The sequence below is a fragment of the Xenopus laevis genome, chromosome 3L (genome assembly GCF_017654675.1).
Source record: "Xenopus laevis strain J_2021 chromosome 3L, Xenopus_laevis_v10.1, whole genome shotgun sequence".
NCBI lineage: Eukaryota > Metazoa > Chordata > Amphibia > Anura > Pipidae > Xenopus > Xenopus laevis.
Genome location: NC_054375.1, coordinates 150,300,909 through 150,318,970, shown reverse-complemented (window position 1 = coordinate 150,318,970; position 18,062 = coordinate 150,300,909). Strand labels below are relative to the sequence as shown.

At 40.3% G+C, this 18,062-nt stretch overlaps 1 protein-coding gene across 9 annotated transcripts in view; it reads left to right on the top strand.

The window, feature by feature from the left end:
* LOC108710372 (voltage-dependent P/Q-type calcium channel subunit alpha-1A) overlaps positions 1-18,062 on the top strand; it is a 172,918-nt gene that overhangs the window by 25,435 nt on the left and 129,421 nt on the right. For all 9 annotated transcript variants that reach the window (XM_041587298.1, XM_041587299.1, XM_041587295.1 and 6 more), the window contains exons 4-7: positions 375-527; positions 3,466-3,653; positions 14,037-14,140; positions 16,736-16,851. In XM_041587298.1, the coding sequence (XP_041443232.1) occupies positions 375-527; positions 3,466-3,653; positions 14,037-14,140; positions 16,736-16,851 (561 nt within the window). The remainder of the gene's footprint in view (positions 1-374; positions 528-3,465; positions 3,654-14,036; positions 14,141-16,735; positions 16,852-18,062) is intronic.

Below are 18,062 nucleotides of genomic sequence, written 5' to 3'. Positions count from 1 at the left end.
TTTTTGCCTAACTATCTATATTAGAAACATATTTTGCCTATACTATCTGTTTAACCCAGTTTTTATTTTATACTGAACAATTCCTTTAGGTGAGTATAAGTTATGGCAACGTAAATCTATTGCCACACTTGCAGTTTTATTTCTTCAAGGTTCGGCACTAGTTTTTATCAGGTGACGATGTTGATTGAGTACATTACCTATTGCCTAGCATTCCCTGTCTTCATCTGACCCTACTGTGGTCATCTTGCCCTTCAAATGGGTTGGGCCTGGATGTTGGCAAAAAGCATGTGAGGCCTTGAATAATAAAGGTTAAGAAATCAATGTGAGTGTCTGCTATGGATACATTTATACGGTTATCTTATTTGTCCCTCCAGGTTTACAAGTTGTGCTGAAGTCGATCATGAAAGCCATGATCCCTCTGCTCCAGATTGGACTGCTGCTCTTCTTTGCTATCCTCATCTTTGCCATCATCGGCCTCGACTTCTACATTGGCAAATTCCACTCGTCCTGCTATGACATGACTGGAGGTAATGGACACTTTTCTTTTTCTTTTAAAATTCTTTTTATTAAGTTTTCAATAAAATACAGTGACTTAATAAGATAAAATACATATGTTTCCAAATGAAAAAAAAAAAATTACATATGATGAAATTCCAAAGATTTCTTCATGAAAACAATAAAAAAGAAAAAAAAACAAAACAAATTAGAAACAAACAAATTGACCTGTTATTCTCAATTCAAAATAAATACAATGTGGCCAAAACAATGACATGTGTGAATGGCTTAGACTATACAAGGTTACCTTATTCATTCATAACCTCATTTTACCCCATGCGTTTAAGAATAAACTCCTTTTTATTAGTCTCCAATGATGAAATATAAAGGGACCATCTACTTTTAATTCTATTCCTTTGAAGTAGGTTTTCCATTCTAAACCTAATTACCTCCTGAGTGCATAAATTAAATAAATATGAAAGCACATCTTTAAGAGTTGGGGGATTCTCCCTAATCCAGCAAAAAAATATTGATTTTCTAGTAGCTGCCATAACTAACCAACAAAAAGACAATATTTCATCAGTGACAACTATCGAAGGTCTAAAATAGGACTGTTGAAAGTAACCTTTCATATCTAGCAATGCAAACTGTGGGTTCAATTTCAAATCCAAATGGATTGTTTTTTTGATAAAACCAATGGACACTTTTCTCTCTTCTCATTACTTTGTATATTTATACCTTGGCTTAAGTCTACTTGGTAGGAACAAAAATACAGCATCTAACACCTGTGCTGAATTGATGACCTTGCTATGGATAATATGAAGTATCACTGGTTATGTGAGCAATGAAACCAATGGAGGATGCTTGTGATGTTCAAACAGGACAAAACCATGATACTGTTTAATTATGGTTCTTAGGGAATTAACTCATTAGTAGGTAGCTACTAGTCTAGCAGTTACAATGATGATATGAACCTCTGATGGGTAACTTTGGGTTACTGGAATTCCTTTGCTGAGGATCACTGTCCTGCCTTTGTTAGAATAATTACACCACAAATCTGACTGGTTGCTTATGGTTCGTTCGTGGACTACAGGTTCTTCATATCCCTCAATAAAACACATAAAGACACATCTTTTAATATATATTGGTAAATATATATTGGACTTTGTTACTTAGTCTGATATGCCAACAATGGAAAAATATCTGGCATACAGGTATCTAAAGAAATAATGTAAATAAATTAGGGATTCACTGAATCCACTATTTTAGGATTCGGCCGAATCCCGAATCCTTTGTGAAAGATCCCGACAAATACAGAACCAAATCTGAACCATAATTTGCATATGTAACTAAGGAAAACGAGGGGGAAAGACTTCCTTGTTTGCATGATGAAAAGTCATGTCTTTTTTTGGATTCGAGTTCGGCCAGGCCCTTAGATTTGGCCGAATCAGAATCCTGCTGAAAAAGGCTGAATCTTGGCCAAATGCCGAACCGAATGCTGTATTCAATGCATTCGATGTACGACTGATTCAGGGAGAGAATTCAACAGCTTCACAGCTCTCACTGTAACAAAACCCTTCTAAATATTTAGACGGACAGGAATCCGAAATTTAAACGATCCGAAAACTCGAATAGAATTTGATTCGAATTATAAAAGCTCGAAAAAAAATTGTATGTCAGGAAGGCTACATACAGCACCAAATTGATCCCTGGACCTCTCCCATTGACTTATACAGTAATACAGCAGGTTTTAGATGGCGAATAGTTGAATTCAAGTTCTTAAAGGGCCAGAGTATAATATATCTTAAAATTAGAATTCAAATTAAAATTAAAGTTTGGATAATTCACAATTCGATTCTGAGAGTTTTGACCAAAAAAAAAAAAATCAAAAATTCTAATTTTCACTTTGACCCTTAATAAATCTGCCCCTTGATATTGGTGTTTTTGTTAGTTGCCTGTATTCCAAAGTAATATTGCACAGTCAGTATGTGTCATCATAACATTCTTCTTTTTCCTGGCCCTTTCTTTCTTCTTCTTCTTTATTTCTTTTATTTCTTCTGCTATCCACTTCTAACTCACTCATCTTCCTTTGATATCACTCTTCTGTTTTTCCGGTTTCTTTGGCCTTCCAAGTCCTTTGCCCTACTCTTTCCTTATTTATTCTGCTTCAACTCTACTACTATTTTCTGTATTAAACTTCTCTCACTTCTCCTTCTTTCTCCTTTTCTGTATACCGTATATACTCGAGTATAAGCCGAGTTTTTCAGCCCCCAAAATATGCCGAAAAACTCTACCTCGGCTTATACTCGGGTCAAGAGCAAAAAACGGTCGCCGGCATCTAAGAATAGTCTCCAAGAATATTCGCCAGCGTCCAAGAATTGTCGCCGACATCCAAAAACGAGACGCCGGCACCTCCAATGGAAGCAGAAACTCTCAATTTTTTGATTGAAACTTACCAGAAGCTGCTGCATTTCTCACCCTAGGCTTATACTCTAGTCAATAAGCTTTCCCAGTTTTTGGAGGTAAAATTAGGTACCTCGGCTTATACTCGGGACGGCTTATACTCGAGTATATACGGTACAAACTTGGACATTCTTATCTTAAACTGCAAATGATGTGAAAATTCCTTTATCTTTGACCTTTTCAGTTAGTCTTGCCATTCACAGATAGATCTACAGTGTATGGGTAACTAAATAAGTGAATTAATCTAATTGACCATCCAGGTAGTGGACCAGTTCAGACTGTTGTAATCATTCAGCCCTTAAGCCTCAGTATTGGGAGCCAGGGAGATCATTGATTAGAGCTAATAGCCAAATGCAGTCATTGGATATTCTGATGGTCCAACCAGTATCTGTGTGAATTCCCTATAAGATATCAGTTCAAAAGATGATTAATTTGGGCCAATAGGCCCCCAATGAGATTTCTCTTTTCCATCTGTCTTTAGTAAAACTTATGTCATTCACTTTACAGAAGAAATGAAGGTTGAGGGTCTCTGCGGCAATGACAGCTCTTCTCGACGCTGCCCTAACAATACCCAGTGCCTGAGCAAATGGGAGGGTCCTAATAATGGCATCACGCAGTTCGACAACATTCTGTTTGCAATTCTCACAGTATTCCAGTGTATAACTATGGAAGGATGGACGGACATCCTTTATTATGTAAGTAGAACCTCTAATGGAAGCATTCTAGCGATATTATCAGGTGGGTGATACCATTTTCCCCCCTGGCTGTGTAATGTTTTCTTTTCTATAAGATGTGTTCCAAGGGTGTCATGTAACCTTAAAAATAAATAAAAAGAAAGAATTGAGTACAAGATCCGCAGGTAGATTTTCTGCCTCACAGATTTTTAGCAGCCCAAAAAGTTGTGGACAAAATGACCACTGCAATTGCATGAAGGTGTTTGTTGAGTTGGTTATCACATGGGGTCTTTCATATTTTCAGGCCAGACTAACAAGCCTCTTCAGGCAGTCACCACAGAAGACATGGGAGGTGATTTGGGACCCCACAGCAAACCACCTGTTCAATCGCTTGTATGGCTCATGCTACTACCACACTTATTATGCACAATCACTTGCCTTTATACCAACTACAGATTACAGACCTGAAAGGAAAAATAAGTTAGAGTTCAGGGTCAGTCCCACCATGGGGCAAAATAATAATAGAATGGATGTATTAAGTGTGTTTGGGACTGCTGTACATTCCCTATATAGAATAGCATGATGCTGTAACAGCACAAACTGTCATATTTCCAATACTTTTTCCTTCCTTCATCAGGAGACTTGTAGTCAGGGGTACCTAAGACTGACTGTCTCTTGCAACTGTGCAGTGCTGGTGATATCACATGGGTGAAACTATTATGGCATCAATATGGTGTAACGTAGGGGTTGTTAAACTATGGCTCAGGACTCAAAAACAAGTCTCCATGTTGTTTAGTGCGGTTCTCCACATTAATACAGCAACATTTGGTTCTGTAATAGAAAATAGTAATTCATAGAATGTATTTAACTTATCCAAATCTCTTAATTTAAGAAAGGCTGCTGTACATGATACAATATTCAATAACCCTATTCAGTGACTGCAATTCTCAGGCAATACCTTTTCCTTTTGTCCAAAGTCTACATGACCCGTGGCATTATTCCGTGGAAATAAGCAGCTTCCCAAGAAAACTCTGGAATTTTACAAGGGAATGATGTGAGCACTGATATCTCACAGACTGTACCAGACTTGGGATGAATTCTTGGGCTGCATTTTGTCCTTTTCTCAAATAAAGGATTTTTTTTTGCTCAAAGTAGTGTCTGGCAGGGAGCATCTAGTGGCTGCACATTTCTTCTTATAGTAAATCAATATATACCAATTATAGACCAGCATTCTTTATCTGGTATTAATAGGAGCTTGTAGCAAAACAGCACTATATTAGGCAAGACTACACCTTGTGAGCTGGTCTCCTTTGCAATATATATTGTATAGCTCTTGTAGCCTTAGCTCAGTACCTTCTTTGGAAGCTTAAAGAGATTTTGTCATGATTTTTATGGTGTAATTTATTATTTTTAAATTCCACTGTTTACACTGCAAACTCTACCATGTAAAATGTTATTCCTAACCCAACAAGTGTATTTCTTTAGTTGTAATATTGGTGTGTATCTCAGGTCATTTTGCCTGATCGTGTGCTTTCGGAAGAGCCAGGGCTACACTATGGAACTGCTTTCTGACAGGCTGTTGTTTCTCCTACTTAATGTAACTGAAGGAGTCGCAGTGGGACCTGGATTTTTACTATTGAGTGTTTTTTTTTCTGGTTACCTTCCCATTGTTTTGCTGAAGGGCTGCTAGGGTGGAAGGGAGGGGTGTGATAGCACTCCAACTTGCAGTGCAGTAGTAAAGAGAGACTGAAAGAAGGGAGGGGGTGATAGAACTCCAACTTGCAGTGCAGTAGTAAAGAGAGACTGAAGTTTATCAGAGCACAAGTCACGTGACTATGGGCATCTGGGAAATTGACAATATGTCTTGCCCCATGTCAGATTTCAAAATTGAATATAAAAAAATCTGTTTGCTCTTTTGAAAAACAGATTTCACTGCAGAAGTCTGCTGGAGCAGCACTATTAACTGATGTGTTTTGGGGGAAAAAACATGTTTTTCCATGATAGTGTCCCTTTAAGAGGTGATCATTCACATAGGGCAGTTGGGTTTGCTAGCTGGCAAGCCACTAAGAGCAAAGGGGGCTGTAGGGTTTAGGAAGGTCAGACAAGCCCACCCCTGTTGAAGAGGCAGTCCATAGCCTTTATTACATTGTAAATTATTAGTGATGGGAGAATTTCTCCCGTTTCTCTTTGCCGAAAAATACATATAATTTGCGAAACAGCAAAACAATTGCAGAAAATTTGTGAAATTGGAAAGGTTTGTGGAAAAAACTTGAAATTCAGACATTTTCACGTAAAAAATTGTGAAAATCTGACATTTTCACTAAAAATAGCGAAAATCTGACATTTACCGGAAAAATCGCGAAAATCGTAAATTGTTGGCGTTAAAGTCAATGGGCATCTGAATAGTGTTGACGCGCACCGATTTTGACACAATCATCTTTTTTGGATGCACGGGCAAAAAGTTTTGACACAGGCGAAATTTCACGGGAGATTCGCAAATGTATTCGCCGGTGGTGATTCACCACAAATTCGTGCCAGGTGAATTTATTTGCCCATCACTATAAATTATATTTGCTCAAGCATTTTTGCTGGAGTTCTTGTATAGATTCCCTACAAGTAGAATAGTGGGAATACACCAACAATCTTTTATACAGCTGGGGCTGCCATATGAATGATATAATGTAGTGGAAATGTGAAACACTTGTAGCTTGGTACGGCACACTGCGTTCTGATAGAGAGGAAAGGCCTGACATGCAGCACAGGAAACACTGCTGCACAAGAGTGACTGCTTAATGATTCCTGCATTCTGCACAGTCAGGAGAAACTGAAAAGGAACAAGGAGGAGGGAGAGAGTAGAAATCTGCTGCCAAGAGAGGAGTAGACAAAGAAAAGGAAATGTGGGATTAACTGAATGAGGATATGAAGATATGGAGAAGAATGGATGAGATGAAGGCAAAGCAAAAGAAAGGGAAAGAAATTTTGGAAAAAAAAAACAAAGAAGAATTTCGAGGGAAAACACTACCATGTTTTGTGCACACTTGCTATAGACAATATATTCTCCATAATATGATTTGTCTGCTGGTGTTGGGCACCCCTACACTCAACTTTGGGTAACTGTAAGTGCGGAACCCCAGGCACCACTGTACAATCAGGGTATGATCCGTTATATTATACCAGAGGAAGTGGAAATAAGCAGGCCCAGATTTGTGGAGCGGTCACCAAGGCCCGAGCCTATGGCGGCAGGATTTTAGGGGGCGGCATGTTGCCCAATCACACCCACATTGGTTCTGAAACACTGGGAATGAGCAAGAGATAAGATTGTTTTTTAATTTCCCATGCACCAATCCCATTGGTCTGGTCCCAATGATGAAAATTTGAGCGAATAATAGGGAGGGGAGGGGGGTGATGAACGACAGCAGGCCTAGGCAGGGGCGATTCTAGCCATTATGCCGCCTGAGGTGGCCTTCTTTTGCAGCCCCCGCCCCTCCCCACGGCACTCACCTTTACAGCACCGGAAAGGGCAGGGCCAGTCCATGTTGCTTAGTGCAGAGAGTGCAATTGTGCTCTCTGCACTAGAAGAGCTGAATTTCCAGGTTGAAATCCGGAAATTCGGCTCTTAGTTACCAGGAGCGGCATTTTTACCGCCCCTGGCAACCAGGGGGGCGCTGCCGTCTGAGGCGAGTAGCTCAACTCATCTCATTGGTGGAGCGCCCCTGGGCCTTGGAGTGCCACCTATGAAAATCCAGCCCTGGAAATAAGAGGGACTGATTGTGGGAATCAGAAGACCTTTTTTAAAGTGGAACTGAAGCCACATAAACAGTAGTATCCATTGTGCTTGCTAGTCACCAGTTGTGAGAGAGATAGATAGAATGCACTAATGACAATGAACATAACCTCCACCAAAGTAATTTCCTGCAACACAGGCAGTGATATCTCCTCATTTATTTCGGTTCCCTCAATCTTCTACAGTGGATTTTAGATGCCAATTTCATCCCAATCCTAAAATGAGGTGGTGCACATTTTGGGATAATACATAGTGACTTGTGGTACTCTTGGATAATAATGAGTGACATTCACCTTGCAATGAATTTTCTCTTTCATTAACCTTGACGCCTTTTCTTTGGAAAAGACTCTGGGACTCTGGAACAGAGGACAACATTTAGCAAACAAAGCTGTTGGATCAAAAATAAGAATCAAAGAAAATTCTGAGAGACAGACGGTAGTCAATGTTCACATACAGAGGAAATAGTGAATCTCTGTGAGAGAGAAATCCAGATGAATGCAAAAAGTCTTTATTCAGAGACACTTGGGGAAGAGTTGACTTTGTACCACAAGGGACATCTTTACAAAGACATAAATCAGAGATGAAATATAAAAACAGAGATTCAATTTTAGACATTCACTCCTTTTGAACCTTTTTTTTTTTTTATATCAGTCAAGGCCGAGTCCCTTGAGTCCCTTAAAGCAGTACAATGAATTTAAGAATGGTACCTTGAGATAATGACTTCCATGGCCAAATAAACTGAAGCTAGAGAACTTTCCCCCTGCTTCTAAAAGCCTGTGTGACCAAAGTTTATCTCACTATATGCTTCTGAGTAGCCTGAAGTCAAGATGGGCCAGTTTTGAAGTTCAAAATCTGAGAATCCTTTTTCGATGACTTGAATATTTTTGGTATACATGATAGAATGCTGACCTTTATGTCAACAATCAGAAGCCTTTATATAACCCAAGGAGGCTTGAAATGTTGAGAATGTATCTTTAGAAGCATGAAAAGAACCAAGAGAAACTGATCTATGACATGGGTTCAGAATCCCAGCACTTCTGCAGGATTTGGCCCACCCCACCATAGCCTCCCCCATCACCACAGCACAGTAAAAAAGCTACACAGAGATAATCGCTGAACAGAAACTTTTGGCCAAAGCATTATTAAGCCTGCCACCATGTCTAGGTAGGATCTTTAAGCAGGTACCTACACTTAGTTTTAGAATTTGTCTGCATTTATAACATGACAGCTTCTTCCTTCATCTTTGGGTCTGGCTTTGGGTCACTTTTGGTAGTTTTGACTCCATTCGACTCTTTCGGTTGCTTTGCTCCATTCGGCTCTGTTGACGACTTCAAATCTTTTGGTGGATTCAACTCCATTCACTCCTTTTGGCAGTTTCAGCTCCATTTGGCACTTTTGTCGACTTTGGCTCCATTCTGTTCTTTCTGTGACTTTGGCTCCATTTGGCTCTTCCAGTAGCTATGGCTTCCTCCAGGCTTTTGGAAGTGCAGCACAGCCAGGCCCCCCTTCAATGGTAAAATCCATTGGGCTCATCACAACTGTCCCCCCTGATGGTGGCCCTGAGTATGAACAGTAGTCTATTTAGTGCACTGGGAAATGGGAACTACAGGAGCACCACCCGACCGGAGCTCCAGTAAGTCTTTTGCTCCTCTTTGAAAGGAAACTGTGGAACAAAGATCTACTTATATTCAGTAGTAACTAGTGCAACTGACAGATGATAAGTGAGTCTTGCATGATTGTAGTAAAACAGCCAAATAGGAAGGCTGAGACTTTAGTCTTAATGTTTAAGGACAATTAATGGGTTGACAAGATTTGCATCGAAGGATAAAATTGACTCATCATCAGCTTCTTCCTTGTTTTGCCAAGCTCAACCCTTTTCATTTTGACTTTTTCTTTGATGGGAGTACGGCCCTTTATCTCCCTATCTAAAAACGAAAGGCTTTCAACTGATTAAGCTATTATTATATATATTGATATACAGCAGTTAGTCTCCTTTTGGGAAGGCTTAAGGGGTCATTTAGGACTGCAAGTACAGTGGGCAAAGTGCAATTTCAGAGCCAGTTGCCATGCTGCATATTGTCCCATCATTTCAGCATTATTGCAGTTGTCAGGGGTAGTTACTCATGATGCAGTTGTGGCAGATGCAATAAATCAATGCTCAGAGCGGCAACAAAATCTGCCCTTATGGCTAGTAAAACCGACCTCTAGAAATGACCTGTTTTTCTTATCCCCTGCGGCCACCATCTTGCTTTGCCTCCTCATCACTTCCTCAGCATCTCTCTGTGGCTTAGAAATCTAACTCCACCTAGGAAATGTGACGCTACAATTCCTACTGGAACCAAAGTGCAGTTGCACCAGAAGAATTGGAGATTATCAGCACATTTGTGTCCATTCACTTCATAATTCAAGCACATTAGCGTCATGTCCTCTTGAGGACCAAAACAACACTGAAATTATGTGGGTAAAAATCCTGGTGATTGCATCCCCTTATATATTTATTCCATTCTCTTTCATTTAATATGAACGTTGATGTACTAAAATATTAGATATTCTTTTATGTGAGAATATACATGTATATGCGCATGTGAGACTTGCAGAGGTGCAACATGGAGAGACAGAAAGAGATGAAGGACATTGTGATAGTTTACTAGTCAAGAGAAACCAAATGGGGAATGGCCCATAAAGAGGAATGATGACAAGGTTAGTGTGTTTCTATATCTATATATATATATGTATATATATTGCTCAAACAGGCTTGTGGCAATGTTACCTTCAAAAGGTTATCTGTGGCACTACCATTTCTTCTGGGAGTTCTTGCAAGGCCATTACTATTCCTTTGGGTAAGAACCGTTTATTCTCAATTCTTCTTTACCTTATGTCCAACATCTAGTCACAAACTGAAGTCTAGTTACCTTGAAAAAAGGGAAAAGACCATTTTTCTACATGAAACGTGCTCGCCTTGTTTTTCTCCCTTTATCCTTTTTTTTTTAGTAATCTCTGCCTTTACAATGTGACAGTAATTTATATCCAGTGGGAGGACTGTTTTTTGTTAGAGCATTCAGCCTGTCTTCAGCAGAATAACTCACATTCAGGGAAGGTTCACCTTGTTTTCAGACAGTCCTTTTTTTATCTATTTATTTTTTTAACCGAAAATAGAATTTTTCATTTAGCACCGTCAGTGATGACTGTCTACAATAATTAGTTATTTAGAACAGGACCTGCAGCTCCCCCCCATGAATAGAGTGCTGTGTGGTGTCCCCTAAGGTTCCACCTTTTGGGCCGTCTAATGGGGGTAGGGTAGAAGTGTGCCTGGGGCAGAGTCATGACGTCAGGGGTGGGGCTATGACCAGTTGCCGAACTCCGCGTTAATCATAGGGAACCCTGCCTGTTTTTCCAAATTAGGAAAACCGGGCAGGCAGTTTTGACCCAGACAGCCCTTCAATAAAACCGGGCTGTCAGGGTCAAAACAGGACAGGTGGCATCCCTAGTGTCCCACTTTGCCCCCCAACTTGCACACAGGGTTGCTACCTTTTGCTTATGCTACCAACTCGATACCCTTGTGGCGTGCACTCAACAGATCAGCAGACGGCGGTGAAAAAACAGATTTATTAGCCAGACATATTCCCTTACACGTTTCACGTCCAATACAAGTACGTGTGGGATCACACGAAACGCGTCAGGGAATATGACTGGCTAATAAATCTGTTTTTTCACCGCCGTCTGCTGATCTGTTGAGTGCATGCCGCAGGGGTATTGAGTTGGTAGTGAAAGCCTCCCAAAGCTGCAGGTTCGGGGCGTCACACCTGGAAAAGACACCAGGAGCAGTGAGTGACCTGTATAATATATAAGCGACAGGTTCGGGCGTTTGCACCCGGACCCACTCAGTAAAGGGGTGAGCGTTGCAGGAATTAAGCCTGGATAACATCATTTAAATGTTTTAATAGTGAAATATTGAAGGGTTAAAGGATTAGAGCGCTTCTTTAAAGTGAACCTTTTGCTTAGGGCCTTTTTACCCAATGATATAAGAAGGGGGCAGGGGTCGAGGGAGGTGCAAGTTAGGAGAGCAGTTCACAATGGGAGTTTTTGGCCGCAAGGTATATTGCCCAGCCAAATCTGGGGCATAAGTGTTCCCTAAAAGATGAAGAAGGGGTGCTCTCCTGCACCTGTTTATACTTTCAATGCCCTTGCCCTTTGCAAATGACCCTTTTATTTCTCCTGCAGTGGTTATTGGCCCATACAGAGTTTATTGAATTACTGTGTAGGTGCCACCAGCAACCCCTGTGCAAACACCTGCCATGGCACCCAACATGCTGAAAATAAATATACAAGTATGTCTGCACTCCCGCCTGTGACTCCTGAAAGAATGTAGCAAAAGCCTGCTGATTAACAGACCTGGAGGAGAACTGCCTTCTATGTTTCAGTCACCATTAAAGTGCAGTAGCATTGACATTATAAGGATGGGATTTCACCCTTTAGCTTTCTTATTTGCCCTTTAGAAGAGAACTGCAGGATCGGGGAATCCACAAGAAAACACAGGGCTGTGGGAATGGAGGGAAGGAGAGGGGGAAGAAGGGATGTTTCTATCCCTATTGATTTCCTGTATCCGTGTGGTTAATGTTTCCGTGAGTGACAGTCTCTGTGTGACAGTCCAGCGGTCTCGTGGTTACCTCTGGATGCTCAAGGGCAGCCTCTTTATATCCAGAGACGTGGCCCTCCCCCATCCCTCTTGCTCAGGCAGGAGCAATGCTCTTTTTTTCTTTCCTTTGGATGCTTTCTGCTGCCAGTTGTATTTTTAGTATCAAGGAATGGGCACAGGAACCTTTCAGAGCTCACGTAGATAACAGCGCCAGCTCCCCCCACCCCATATCTCCCTGCAGGGACTTGGAAGGAGGGGGGTGGTCCTCTCAATGCAAGGAGCTCGAATATTGTTCCTGCTCAGCAGTGATTTCTTACCCAGTAACTGTTCTGCTCAATGATATGCCTCCCTGCCCTGTGTGTCACACTGCTGGCCTCCAGGAACCATCATCCTGTAATTAGCTTGTCTAGCCCCAACCAGTAACAGGCATAGCCACCAATAACTGGCCTCAACCTATATATACACCCTGTACCAGCCTTGCACCTACCCCATCTCTTTTACAGACCCTTCCCCCAAAAACTGTCCTGTACCTATCCCTCCCCTATAAGTGCCCTGTTCCACGAGTAACCAATTACTGTCACTGCACTTCATTTACAAGTTTGCAAAGGGAAAAACTCAGTGCTTTTTATCAACAATCCTTTTTTTTCTAGCATGGGTGCTGCAGAACTCACCATTTATTTTTTATAATGTGCAGACCTCTGTAAATTAGGACATCATGCTTGGGAGTTCTCTGAAATGCTTTCTGTTGGAGAGTTATCCCTAGGTGCACAATTTGTGCCTGGAGGTGCAAAATGCTGGTGGAACCCGGCCTTGAACAGTTGCCCTACTGCAGGTGTTAAGTACAGTAGAATCTGTAATGTTGCACCCTGGAGGTTACCATTTGTATTTTGCTGTCTCCATTTTTCTCTATTGCTAGTGTCGTTCACCATCTTCCCCTGCTGTCACCATCTGATCCTAAAGTTTGTCTCCCCTTACTGTCGCCATCTTTTCCTACTGTCGCCTTCTTGCCCAAATGTCAACATCCTCCCCTACTCTCTCCATCTTACCCCAATGCCAGAGTCCTCTCTCTACTCTCTTCATCTTTCCTAATATTTGTGTCTTCCCCTACTGTCACCATCTTGTCCTACTGTTTCTTTCTTGCCCTACTGTCAGCATCTTCCCATTTTGTTACAGTCATGTCCTAACTTCTTAAAGGATAAGTAAACCTTAAGTGAATGTAAAATGGATGAGGGTGCTTTTATAAGCACTTTTGTAATGTACATTCATTATTTTTTTTTTTTTTAATTCCAAGATATTAAGGGATACATGTACTGTTAATATGAATGAATTATGTTACAACAGCGCCACCTGCTGGTCAGTTTCCCACCAGTCTGACCAGCAAGTAGTCAAGGAAGTTGTCAGGAGAAAGAAAGAGGCTGCTCTGATGTTCTTCTGCTTAGGAAAGATTTGAGAGGTTTCTAATTATTTTCCTAAGCAGAAGAACATCAGAGCAGCCTCTTTCTTTCTCCTGACAACTTCCTTGACTACTTGGCGGTCAGACTGGTGGGAAACTGACCAGCAGGTGGCGCTGTTGTAACAAAATTAATTCTTAATAACAGTATATGTATCCTTTAATATCTTGGAATTAAAAAAAAAAAATGAATGTACATTGCAAAAGTACTTAGAATAGCACCCTCATCAATTTTGTTCTACTGTCTCCATATTGTTTTCTGTTTTTGAATCTTGCCTTGCTGTTACCATCTTGTCTTGTTCTTACTTTTTCTCCCTTCACCAGGGTTACATCTCCATCCATAGTAAACTATCCCACACTAACAGAAGCGTACCCCAACCTTACATATATTCTATTCCTTTCTCCTCCTACATACAGATCCTGCCACACATGGGTCTGTGACTAACATATATAATGGTTATTTACAGCACCCACATACCTTGTACATACACACAAGCGTCTATTAACAACGTCCTACTTTCCTTTTCTCCACAGAGTAACGATGTGTTCGGCAGTGCATGGAACTGGCTTTACTTCATTCCCCTTATTATCATTGGCTCCTTCTTTATGCTCAATCTTGTCCTTGGTGTCCTTTCTGGGTAAGTCTGTGTAGTATCAAAGTCTAATGGGTTCTATATCAAAGTGAACACTAAACACAGCAATACAAGGATGTGGAAAACACTGTTCAGATCACATTTAGGGGCCGATTCATCAAGGGTCGAATATCGAGGGTTAATTAACCCTCGATATTCGACTAGGAACTAAAATCCTTTGACTTCGAATATCGAAGTCGAAGGATTTAGCGCAAATGCTACGATCGAAGGATTATTCCTTCGATCGAACGATTATTCCTTCAATCGAACGATTATTCCTTCGATCGAACGATTAAATCCTTCGAATCGAACGATTCGAAGGATTTAAATCCAACGATCGAAGGAATATCCTTCGATCAAAAAAACTTAGGCAAGCCTATGGGGACCTTCCCCATAGGCTAACATTGACTTCGGTAGCTTTTAGCTGCCGAAGTAGGGGGTCGAAGTTTTTTTAAAGAGGCAGTACTTCGACTATCGAATGGTCGAATAGTCGAACGATTTTTAGTTCGAATCCTTCGATTCGAAGTCGTAGTCGTAGTCGAAGGTCGAAGTAGCCCATTCGATGGTCGAAGTAGCCCAAAAAACACTTCGAAATTCGAAGTTTTTTTACTTCGAATCCTTCACTCGAGCTTGATGAATCGGCCCCTATGTTTACTGTTTACAAGTACATAATGAGACCAGATTACAAATACGTCAACCAGAAAAAAAACGATTATTCAATATTCAAATATTCAATTCAATAAACAATATTCATAGCATGCATATACAAAAAACAGTATACAAAAATGGAGTTAAAACAGAACAAAATGCTAGGGATGCACCGAATCCACTATTTTGGATTCGGCCACGAATCCTTTGCAAATGATTCGGCTGAATACCGAACCAAATCCTAATTTGCATATGCAAATTAGGGACGGGAAGGGGGATTTTTTACTTCCTTGTTTTATGACACGTGATTTCCCTCCCCACCATTAATTTGCATATGCAAATTAGGATTCGTTTGCCGGGCAGAAGGGTTCGGCCGAATCCGAATCCTGCTGAAAAAGGCCTAATCCCGAACCGAATCCTGGATTCAGTGGATCCCTACAAAAAAACAACAGACATTATTATAATGCAATACTTTGAACAATTCAGACTGCTACCAATTAGTGATGGGCGAATTTATACGGCAGGCGCGAATTCCCACGATTCGTCACCGGCGAATAAATTTGCGACACCAGTGAAAATTCGGTGACGTAAAAAAAAATTGACGACGCAATTTCACCAAAAACGCACGCTGGCGCCGTTTTGCAAATTTTGCGGGAAATTCGGACATTTTTCTGCAAAGCGAAACGCCCCAAATTCGCCCATCACTACTACCAATTTACAATATTGTTACTGCTAACCAATTTCATTTATTTTATAAATAACCCTTGCATTCAGTATATAGATATTAAATACATCTATGCATTAAAGGGGAGGCTCACCTTTTGGTTAATTTTTAGTATATTATAGAATGGCCGATTCTAAGCATTTTATTTTTTATAGATTTTTAATTATTTGCCTTCTTCTTCTTCTGGCTCTTTCCAGCTTACAGATGGGGGTCACTGACCCCATATAAAAAAAAAAAAAACAAATGTTCTGTAAAGCTACAAATTTATTGTTATTGTTACTTTTAATTATTCACTTCTAGAATTCATTTTTAAAATGTAATTGTATCAGAGGTTTTAGTTCCACAGCAAAAGAAGAGTCCCATTTTGTCGGTCCCTGGATGAAAGGCAAGAGATACCTTAATGCTTATTGGCTATCAGTCTTCATATTAGATCATTGTAAGAGCCACTGCCTAAGCTTCTAAAACTTTAGGGGTTGTTTATCAAGTGCAGTCCAGGGCGCAAAGAGCAATAACAGGCACAATCCACCATGTTTTCTGCTTCTGCACGTGTCATAGGAGATGTACAATGTACACACGCACACAAATATAATATGGTTCATATTATTATTATCATGAATTAATATAGCGCCAACATATTGCGTAGCACTGTAATAAAGTGTCCCCTCTTGTAAAACTCTGAGGTGACTTCTAACATCCTCATATTTTGCAACAGGGGGTACTTTACTTTGTACTATAATACACAAGTTTCAGTCATGTGACAGAAATGACATCACTAAGCTCTAATTATAACCGATGACATCACTAAGCATCGTTTATATAGTGAATAAAGTACCCCCTCTTGTAAATTAGAAGGATATTGTAAGTTACCGAGAAGTTTCATGACCTCGGCCTTGTGGTTTTATACCGGTCATGGAACTCCGAGGTAACTTCTAATATTATAATATTTATTATAATACACAAATTTCAGTGAGTCACGTGACAGAAATGACATCAGAACTCACCGTTTATAACTGATGACATCAGAACTCACCGTTTATAACTGATGACATCAGAACTCACCGTTTATAACTGATGACATCAGAACTCACTGTTTATAAGGATATCATTTATAGGATATTCAGGGCCCATGTGTATTATATATTGTATTAGTCTCTCCTGTAAGGACATCTTGTTGTGTTGTTGTGTTGTTTTGTGTTATCACTGTCTCAGACCTTTTCTATTGTGCGCAGGGAGTTTGCCAAAGAGAGGGAGCGCGTGGAGAACCGCCAAACCTTCATGAAACTGAGGAGGCAGCAGCAAATTGAGAGGGAACTGAATGGATATATGGAATGGATCTCTAAAGCAGGTTTGACTACATGTCTGTTATTGTTGGCCAACACGGTGCACTTTTCTTTCTTCATCTTCTCCCAAAAAAGGAATTGAAATTAACTTTTAGCATGATATACTGTACATGCAATGGTTTTCTAAAACACTATGCCCTGGTTCTGCTCTTTTATTGTTTGTGGTTACTTAAAGGAGAAGTAAAGGTTAAAACTAAGTAAGCTTTATCAGAAAGGTCTATATAAATACACCAGTAAACCCTCAAAGTAATGCTGCTCTGAGTCCTCTGTCAAAAGAAACACCACATTTCTTTCCTTCTATTGTGTACTCATGGGCTTCTGTATCAGACTTCCTGTTTTCAGCTTAAACCTCCAGGGCTAGGGCTTGAGCATGCTCAGTTTGCTCCTCCCCTCCCCCTTCTCTGCTGTAATCTGAGCCCAGAACTATATGTGAACATATAGGAAGTGATGTCACTCCAAGCTAATATGGTAGCTGCTATCTTAAACAAACCAAGAGCTTCTAGATCTTTTTACTCAGGTATGGTAAAACATTCTACAGAATAAATATAGCATTCTACCTTGCACTATTGTGGCTAATCTATTGGCAATAAAATGCCTCTGTAGCTTTTCCTTCTCCTTTAAATGTTTTAATGTCTTGTTTTTGTCACCCTCCACTTTGATACATTAACAATGACCTGGTTGCTAGGATCCCAGGTACCCTATCAACTATGCAGTGGTTCAAAGGGGGTTGGTGACCTTCAAAACAATTTTCAGTTGCTTTATATATTTTATTGTTTAAATGTAATGTTTGTGTCTCTGATGTTTCATTCTGGCAGCTCAGTGATCCAGGTGCAAATTCTGAGCTGTTACAATTTGCTGCATTAGTTAATGCATTTCTCAGCAGCATCTATGGAACTATTGTATTAATTATATCAGCTGCCTTTAAAGGGATTCTGTCATGGTTTTTATGGTGTAGTTTTTATTCCTAAATGACACTTAACACTGCAAAAAATTCACTCTACCTGAACCAAGTGTATTTTTTTTAGTTGTAATATTGGTGTGTAGGTGCATCTCAGGTCATTTTGCCTGGTCATGTGATTTCAGAGAGAGCCAGCACTTTAGGATGGAACTGCTTTCTGGCAGGCTGTTGTTTCTCCTACTCAATGTAACTAAATGTGTCTCAGTGGGAACTGGATTTTTACTATTGAGTGCTGTTCTTAAATCTATCATGCAGCTG